Consider the following 9,267-nt stretch of genomic DNA (forward strand, 5'->3'; position numbering starts at 1 on the left):
TCACGACTAATACATAACTCAGGGGACACCTGATCCCCTCTCCCACATTTATTATGTGCTGGCAAGATGGTGGAAGGCCTCAGTTGAGGCAGGAGTTATGACTATTTTTATTGTCACAGTTCTCATGGTCAGAAAGCAGCCACGAGCCCTTACGAGGTTTTACAGTCTTCTAAAAACTCAGTTATTAAGTTGCTTTAAAAATCCACAGTGATTTTGTTCTGGAGGACTTGAAAAGTCTAAGGGCATTTTGGCATTGCAGCATTTATGGCACAGCTCCAAATGATATTGCCTTTCCCATTAATTTAATGTTCAACCTACATTTCTAGAAATAAATCTCCCCTCCCTTGTTTTGTAATACTGTATTTTACATTTCTTATGCTTTTTGTAGCGTCCTTGAGATGACATTGCTTTGCCTGCTACACCTTGTTTCTTCTGATGGTGTGGTTTAATTTGCAGGTGCTGGGCAGCTGGTTATTGGAATAAGACAAGAAGACTTCTACAACTAATCTACTTAAAAACTGAGGACATAGATTATGTGAAAATGTCCCATTGATGGACAGGGAGCTGCTTCTGAATTCAGGGTGGGAACTGTTTGACACAAGGTGGGTTGTTTGCTATACTGATTTGTATGTGAACTCTTTCAAAAACACTTTTTCCCTCTTCTTTGTGACCCCATGAATAGTTTGTATGAACTTTTCTTCAGCAAGGTGTTAAACTGTGCTAATACACCAGGACTGGGGCTATACAAAATGTTGTGACTACATCTTCAGTAGGAAGAGAACTCTGCACCACGGGATTATCTGGCAATAAGTTTCATGATCTGAATCAAGTGTAAACACTCAATTTAATTTCTGATTAACCAGCTGAAGTACAGGATGCAGGGTGCTTGATGTTGCCCATGTGAGGGACAAGGGATGTGGGGTGAGTTATAAGATTTACCAGGATAAATCTTCAACCAAAAAAATCTTGAACTTGCTTAAGCCACCAGAGTGGGTTTGTGCTCCGCTGTACTTTGCATCCTGCAGGAAATGCTGCTTTATTGGTCTGAGTTCTCTAAAATACTGTGAAACAGCATGATGGCCTAAAGGTCCTTGTAGGACTAGCAGGGATCATGCTTTATTTTGCTTTTTCATTTTGGGAAATCCAATTAAGAAAGTAGTTTGGTGTATCTCAGCCAAAACACTACAGAATGTTCCTCGTATTATTCTCTATTTTCTGACCCCGTGTGGTGTTGCTTCCCACTGTACTGGGGGGTACACACCTCTCACTGCATTTCAGAAACACTGCATGTAAAGGTTTTTTGGTGCATAAGTGAAAATGCTGAGGAATCCTAGTTGAAATTAAATAAATTTGAACCTTTTATAACCCAAAATTTCAGATAATTACCTTTTCCCTTCTAAAAAGGCAGTCACTGTGAAGAAATATTACTTTTGGCTGTAGTAGAGGGGTATATAGGAGCTGACCTAAAAAACCTATGAAAGCACTGGTTCTGCAGGGGCTCATCCTCGACCTTGCAGGTTTTGGAGCTTCACTTAAGAAACCGAGAGGAGCAAATATTTGAATAACTCAAGAGTTGTCGACAGTCTTTGGTTTGCCAACAGTCTCTGGCTGATCAGACTTGCAGCTGGGGGAGACATGAACCCAGGGCTGTGCAGGAGGGAGCTGGAGCAAAGAGAAATGCTAAAAACATGATGCATCCTGCACAGTCAGACCAGACCCCACTGGACCCAGTGCATTTGGAAGTAACCATAATTAAAGTATGTCTCCAGCATAATTTTATTTGCAGAATTTTTCAGCCCTAAAAGTGATCTGTTAGCTCAGCTTGGTCAACACGTTGCCTTTTCCCAGCCTCTTCCTATGGAAGCCTCACCATTTTTCCTTTCTCCACTTCTGGGATTGCTGCCTTCTTCCAGCCCTGCCAAGGAGAGGAGTCTCTGTGGTGAGGACCCCATAGCAGTGTTCAGTTAACTCCAGTTCTGACCAGCCCATCACAGCTTGAGCAGGGTTTATTCCCTCCTTGCTGCCTTCCAGCCTCCAGAGGAGCATCTGCCCCCCAAGTGCTGCCCAGGAGCGTGTCCTGCAGCCACCCTGCAGCACCAAGGTGTGCCCAGAGCACTCACAAAGTGCTTTTTTACTGGCACTGTTTATGCTCTGCTCTGAGGAAATCAGGCCCAGCCAGTTGGAAGGCAAGCGTTGTTGGATCGTGTCTCTGCTGGAAGCTGTGCCAGGGAGGGATCAGACCTTTGCACTCCCTTTCCCAGCTCGGAGGCAGAAGCCCACAGGTGTCTTTGCACTTCCTTGCTGTAAAAGCAGCACTTGCCATTCTTCACCTCAGCCCTTGCTTTGCTGTGTGTGACACTGCTCAGGTGTCCCCCCAGGGAGGGCTGGCAGTGCTGTGCATCCTCGGCGTGCTCAGCTGACCTTGCTCAGGTGCACTGCACCAGAACTTCGTAAAGATTAATTTGCAGGGCATATTTTACAGCCTTCATCAGTCTCTGGCTGCAGAAGTAATGCTTTTCCCCTTTATAAGGGGCAGCCTGGGATATTTTCAAAGCCTATGTTCACTCAGCACCCACTTCAGTGCATTTTAACTGTGACTGTGCACGCAGAGCACCTCAGGGAATAAGTATTTAGATGTCACTTATCCGAGTCCATGATGCAGTCAGCTGAATTTTTACTTCTTGGAATAAATTTACAAGTTTTTCTTGTTTTCAAGGATTTCTTTGGCAAAAATGTAATTTGCTGAGCAGTGAAAAATTCATTATGTTTACTTTTCTCACTATATTCTGGGTCTTAGTTCATTGTAAAAGTGTTTATACTCGTGTGAGCATTTCTTAAACCTTTTTTCTGTGGACTCTTCTGTAAATGGGGGGGATTATTAGCAATAATTGTAATAATATTTGCAACAAAATTTGCAGGACTACACATATAATTCTAAAATACAGCCATATGTTAGGAAGTTAATTAGGAAGCTGTAGGCAACGTTGTTCTAACAGCTTTTTGCATGATTGTAACTCAGATTCCCACGGAGAAAAAAATTATTTCAGAGAGGTTCCTTGAGGAATGAGGTACTTAAATTATTAGTTCCTGATAAATGAATCTTTTTTCTTTTTTTTTGTTTTTGTTTAAGTCACCTTTAGCACAGCAGTTGTCACTTAGAAAATAAGCCAGTCCCAGTATGTTCCACTTAACTGTTGTCTGCTTAATGTGTGTCTCTGCACCAACCCTGAGCTCTCAGTCATTCAAATTAAAGTAGCAACTTGTTTGTTGTAGCACAAATGATTTTCTGTGCAGGGAAGGCATGTATTTTTAAAACAGCAGCTGTAGAGCTGCATTTGTGAGCTGGCAAATTGGCCAGTTTTGTCACTGTACTCAATATTTCAGTAGTATTCCCAGTGGAATTTTTTTCATACCTTTTGAAGCAACAACAATATGGACGTGACTGCTGAATCATTACTGTTTAGGGAAGGGGGAACTTGGTGGTGCTGCTGCAGCACAAAAGAGTAAGATGAGTGTGTGAACAAAGGAAGAACATCTTTGGTGCAGCCAGGAATTCAAACCCACGGGTCAAAACTTGTGTTTCTGCAGAAATTATAGGACAAGAGCCACCTGAAAGGCCCTGTCACACCAGGACCTCCTGTAATGGTATGGTGTTAAGGGTGAGTCAAGTTCCAAATGTATGGATGTGCCTTAATCACAGAAAAAATGTGCAAATATCACTGCAAATAGGTTTAACTCCATGCAGTGAAGAGCTGTCCCCTGAGACAGGGGGTGGTGACATTACAGCTCTGCCTTTTCCTCCTTCCAACATTCAAGGTGCCACACGAGGCACTAAGTACTTTTCCAAGTCAAAAAAGGGGACAGAATTTTTTTTCCTGCTCACCTAATTTTAAGAAATCAACTTTCAATGTATAGCTACAAATGAAGTTACTGGAACTTAGCTGAGAGGAGCCAAACACTGCCACCCCTTTCCTGTTTGGAAATTGTGCTAAGAGCTTTTATGAGCTCTCTGCACCAATCCTGCAGCAGAGAGGAAACAGCACATAATGATTTCCCATCTCAGTTCACCAATTTAAGCTTTAAAGAAAGGTTTGATGATTAAGCCGAATTTTTTTTTTCTCGGAAGATTAATCCTTACTTTAGGGAGTTAATTCCCTTTCTATCAGTAAGATTACTCACGTGAGTAACCAGCTACAGAGTTTGCCTGTAGTACTGTGATTGCCTAGGGGGAAGTACAAGCAACTCTGCAATTAAAGTTACAAAAGGAAAAGGTCTGACCTTTTCTTTTTTCTTTTCTTTTCTCTTTTCTTTTCTCTTTTTTTTTTAAAGCATATATATCCCTACTGTTTCATTGACTAGTGACAATGGCTTTTGCATTCTGAGCTGTTAGTAACAGCAGCACAAAATGGCTTTTTTTAATTAAAAAAACATACTAAATGTTAAAGCTTCACTGTGAAAGGTAGGAAGAGGAGGATCTCTGATGAGTTTTAACTTCAAGGCACCTTGGGCTTTCTTTATGTGTATGACATTAGTGGAAAATTCCTTCATTCAGGTGAGAAGATAACCAGTTGTAACTTTCCCATTTGGTTGATGTGACATCAGTGACTGCCCGGGACTGCCAGCATTCCAAAAAGGATATCGTCCTCATCTGCAGCCACTCAGGGCCGTGGGGTGGAGCCTGCAGCGCTGGCTGAAACATTTACAGGTGCATAAGTAGCTAGGGCAGGGCGCAGGTGATGCACCTGTCCGGGAAAGAGCACTAGCACAGGTGTGTCACAGCCTCCCGCCCGGGCTGGAGCATGAGCTTCTTCGACCCACAGCCCCACTCCCCACCACGCTGCAGCCCACAGTTCCCAAATATTGGCCAGGAGCCTCCAGAGATGAACATCTACTACGAGAACTTCTTCCATCCGCAGAACGTCCCCAGTCCCCAGAGGCCGAGCACCTTCGAGACGACGGATTACGGCGCCACTCCCAACCCCTACCTGTGGCTGAACGGCCCCTCCATGACCCCCCCGCCGTACCTGCCGGGATCCAACGCCAGCCCCTTCATTCCGCAGTCCTACGGCGTGCAGAGGCAGCTCCTGCCCAACATGCACGGCCTGGGGGGCACTGACCTTGGCTGGCTGCCTCTGCCGTCCCAAGAGGAGCTCATGAAGTTGGTCAGACCACCCTACTCCTACTCTGCCCTCATTGCCATGGCAATCCACGGGGCTCCTGACAAGAGGCTGACTCTGAGCCAGATCTACCAGTACGTGGCTGACAACTTCCCCTTCTACAACAAGAGCAAGGCTGGCTGGCAGAACTCCATCCGGCACAACCTGTCCCTCAACGACTGCTTCAAGAAGGTGCCTCGAGATGAAGATGATCCAGGTACAGCTCTCTCCCCTCTTCTCTCTCCCCTCTAATTAAACTTGATCGATTTAAAAATGCCCAGTTGTAAAGAGACTGTGATGTCCCACCCTTAAGAGTGTAAGGAAGCACTTAATAACAGCCTGGATTGAGGACAAACACAGAGCAGCACTTCAGTTTGCAGAGGTCTGAGCTAGAAGGCAGCTGTGTGTAATTCAGGTGTGAAGCAGTGTTGCTGTGACATCTCTGAGGGGAAGGGAATTCTGTCCTGCTCTGGGTCTTCCTGAGCCCAGATCAATGGAACATTCCAACTGGGCAAGGCACATTCAGGACCTGTTTGGTGTAATGCATGACTTCAGTCAAACTTAACCGGGATTTGATGGAAAGGGGATAAGGCAAATTCAGATTTGTCAAAGAAATCCAATAGCTTTAGGGAGTCAATATTGATTTTCCAGAGGAGAGCAGGCTGCTTTCATTTTGTTTGTTGCAAATAGTGCTTTCCTTGGAATCACACCTCTGCCATGTCTGACCCCTTGGTTGATATGCCGTCAGATATTCCATTTATTGTTTTCTGTCAGTAGCTGTTAAGAACCATTGGGAGCATTTAAAACACATTCAATTATGCTGCAACAGAGGGCCAAAAATCTGGTTTTATGTTTTTAGAAAGCTATCCTCCCCCACTGAATCTGGAGGAACAGCCCAATACGGGATTTGATTACTCTCTGCCATAAATTCAGAAGACCAACTGTGTACTGAAAACATCCTTCTCTCACCAAGAAAACAAAACATTAAAGCCCTCCTAGTGGCTCCACTTGTAGTCTTACATGTGGGCTAAAGAATACAGCACAAGACTTTTATTTTTTTTTTTCAGAATTCGACAGGCTTCTGGTTTTCAATGACTAAAAAATATATGTTTTGCTCATGCAATTGCTCAGTTTCTGTGAAAGGGGAGAAACACCGTAAAGCCCTAGATGATTGCTATTTTCTGCTTGTGTGCATATTTTTATACTAAAAATGCACTTTCATTGTCTTTGACAGGAAAAGGGAACTACTGGACTCTGGACCCAAACTGTGAAAAGATGTTTGACAACGGGAACTTTCGCAGGAAGAGGAAGAGGAAGTCTGACATCGAGGCGAGTGCTGCCACGCTTGGAGCTGAGAAATCAGAGGACAGCACCCTGACTGGCAGCCCCAAAGCTGCAGAACACCAGGATATCTTGGAAAACTCACCCCCTGGGACTGACAACTCCCCCGAGAAGGAGTCTCCCCCTCCCTCGTCCAGCAGCCCGTGCCTCGGTAACTTCCTCTCCAGCATGACGGCCTACGTGAGCAGCTCCAGCTCGGGGGGCCGCTCGGGGCCCCTGGGACTCACCTCTGAACCCATTGACAAAATGGGACAGAACATGGCAGGCTTTAATTCCTACTCCCCCCTCTCCGGTATCCCCAGCCACGGGGTGGGAGAGTGGTCCAATTCCATGCCTTCCCCTCACCTTGGCCACAGCAACTCTGTGCTCAACCAGTTTAACACCCATTTTTACAGCAGTATCAGCACCAACAACACACTGTATTCCAGGGAAGGGACAGAGGTTTAAATGAAGGATTCTAAGATGCTAAAGTATAGTTGTTTATGAGAGGAAGTGACCCGTGGGCAGGTGATTAGCATTAGCCTGTTGTCTCTAGGACCCTCTGCACCCTTCCTTCTGACAGCCACAAGCTTGTTGCACTCACTGAAATCACAAACACTCCACATTTGGCAGCTCCACGTGAAAAATCAGGGATCATAACAGCGAGAACAGTGAAAAGTTCTCCTCAGACACTGATTGTGCTGCTGCCAACCAGGGTCCTCTACAGATGTCCTTGAGAAGTTCCTGTTTGCCTTAGGCAGGAAGCTCTTTCTGGCATGGCACTGACTGCTCTGCTTTTTAAAGTGCTCACAGAGATGTGGTCGTGTCTTTGAATATCCTCTGTTGCTGGTACAGGCTGCCTGCACTGGACATGCTTAGCAAGCTCTTACTTGGTCAAAGCTGTGAAGGATCCAGAATAAAAACTGCTGTCTAGTGAGTAACAGCCAACACTTGAATGGTGAGGGCTGCCTTTGGTTGTCTCTCACACTAGTGCAGGCACTGCCAAAAGTCTGACCCCCTTCCAGCCCCAGGGGGGATGTGGCTGTGAAGGAAAGCAACATCAGCATGGACACAACAGGAATATTGAGGCTGAAGGGAAACATAACAAAATACAGTGGAATTGTCTTCTGCTGGTGCAGATCTTAGTGCTTTCAATTCTAATTACAGGGTCAATTTTTTTTCCTTACACATGCAAATCTATTCACATAAGGGAAACAGGATTTGTCCTGAGTATCTCTCTCTCTCTACATATATATATTTAATACATGTGTTTTCTAAGAGGAAACCACATTTACTCTATCTCAATATTTCACATTAATCATTTCTGCTGAGTAAAGAAATGGAATACTGGGATGGGGGGAGAGCAGAAGAAAAAGGAGGTAAGAAGTTTAACTGCCTCTGGGTTTCAATTCTAAAGGCTGGATCTTTCCAAGTATCAATTGCAGATATTGTAAAAAGTTTCTGTACTGTATTTTTTTGTCATTTTGTAAAAGTCTGTACTATTTGTGCTCGTGTAAATATTAGAAATAATGCTTATTTTTCCTACACTCTACTGTAGCCATAAAAAATTGTTAAAATATATATGAAGTTTTTCTAAACCAAGACTTGACTGAAATTCCACATTTGTGTAGAGTAATATCTGTAACTGGATAACCTGCAGCATACATGGACATTGAGTTTAACTGTTCACATCTGGGCACTGACCAGACTTTTGGAGTGATAGAAAACATTAATACATTGTAATAGATACCATTTTACCTTGATTTTTTTTTAACGCTACAAGGGTATAGTTTTGTTACAGGCCACCCCAGAAACATTTTTAATAAAGCATTTGTATAGAAGAGTGTGTACCTGTGTGTGTGTACTGTACTACTTACATCTTTAAAAGTCTCCTTAATAGTTTGATTGAGCAATTTGTGTGAGGAAGAGCACTTTAACAGCCACAGAAGGTCACAGAATCACTTAAAATTTCAGAAACCAGACCAAATTTTTGCATGTGAATTAGCCAATATGACTGCAATCTTTTCTGCGTTCTTATTCATTATTTGATTTTTTTTTTAATGCTTAAAGTTTTTCACTATCGTGGTTGCTCTGACTCTTCATAGTTTTGGACCCACTATAATAAGTTCTCACTTGGTAGTTGAAGCCTACCTGCGCTGCTGATATTTGTGCTTAAGAAAAAAAAGAAAATGACTTTCTGGTGGTGTCCTTGTGCCATCACTAAGTGTCTCTGAAGAGCTGAGGTCTGAGCTGTAGCTCCTGCCCTCAGAATTTTACAACCCCTTTGCAGAACCCCAGCCTGGCAGGTGGGCTGTAATGTGTCCTGCAACTCAGCAGGGGCAGCATTTGTTAGAGAGAGACTTGCTCGTGTTACTGTGAGAAATGTGTTCAGTCACTGAGCTCGTGCCCTGGATTCAGCAGACATACAACAAATTGCCCAGAAATATATTTCCTGTGGAGTATACGCTTCACAAAACTGAAAGGGACTGTTTTCTTTAGTGCTGAAGTGGAAAATGCTCTCTCATGGACCTACAGAGCAAAAGTGTGGGGAGAAATAAGATGGGAAATACAGTAAGAAGAATGATGTTGCTAAATCAGCACAGAGTAAAAAGCAACCCCTTTGTCACTCAGCATTTTGCTTGGCTCCCCTAGTTGCCAGTCCCAAAAAATAACAGGACTCCACACAGCTATGCAAAAGGACAAGAGTTTGTGTCTCGTTGCTTCCCAGGTGCTGTCAACCAAATACCACTTTTGGCTTATGCTCAATGAGGAATTGCTGCCAAAATGCCAG

At 43.9% G+C, this 9,267-nt stretch overlaps 1 protein-coding gene across 2 annotated transcripts; it reads left to right on the forward strand.

The window, feature by feature from the left end:
- Positions 1–232: 232 nt before the first annotated feature.
- On the forward strand, positions 233–8,312 carry FOXI1 (forkhead box I1). 2 transcript variants are annotated; one of them, XM_039385250.1, is made up of 3 exons: positions 233–602; positions 4,917–5,373; positions 6,391–8,312. In XM_039385250.1, exons 2-3 carry the CDS (start codon positions 5,007–5,009, stop codon positions 6,942–6,944), a joined length of 921 nt encoding a protein of 306 aa, XP_039241184.1. In that variant the 5' UTR covers positions 233–602; positions 4,917–5,006; the 3' UTR covers positions 6,945–8,312. The 2 variants fall into 2 exon arrangements, with proteins under 2 accessions (XP_039241184.1, XP_027592480.1); XM_027736679.2 differs by lacking the exon at positions 233–602 and having other exon boundaries at positions 4,610–5,373.
- The last annotated feature ends 955 nt before the right edge of the window (positions 8,313–9,267 follow it).

The sequence above is a fragment of the Pipra filicauda genome, unplaced genomic scaffold (genome assembly GCF_003945595.2).
Source record: "Pipra filicauda isolate LSUMZ 115617 unplaced genomic scaffold, ASM394559v2 scaffold3_size10097308_pilon, whole genome shotgun sequence".
NCBI lineage: Eukaryota > Metazoa > Chordata > Aves > Passeriformes > Pipridae > Pipra > Pipra filicauda.

Bases quoted from the DNA above. Each gene is read 5' to 3' on its own strand.
- FOXI1 (XM_027736679.2), top strand. From the start codon at position 4,800: ATGAGCTTCTTCGACCCACAGCCCCACTCCCCACCACGCTGCAGCCCA. The intron at 5,374-6,390 runs GTACAGCTCTCT...TGTCTTTGACAG, and splicing joins TCGAGATGAAGATGATCCAG to GAAAAGGGAACTACTGGACT.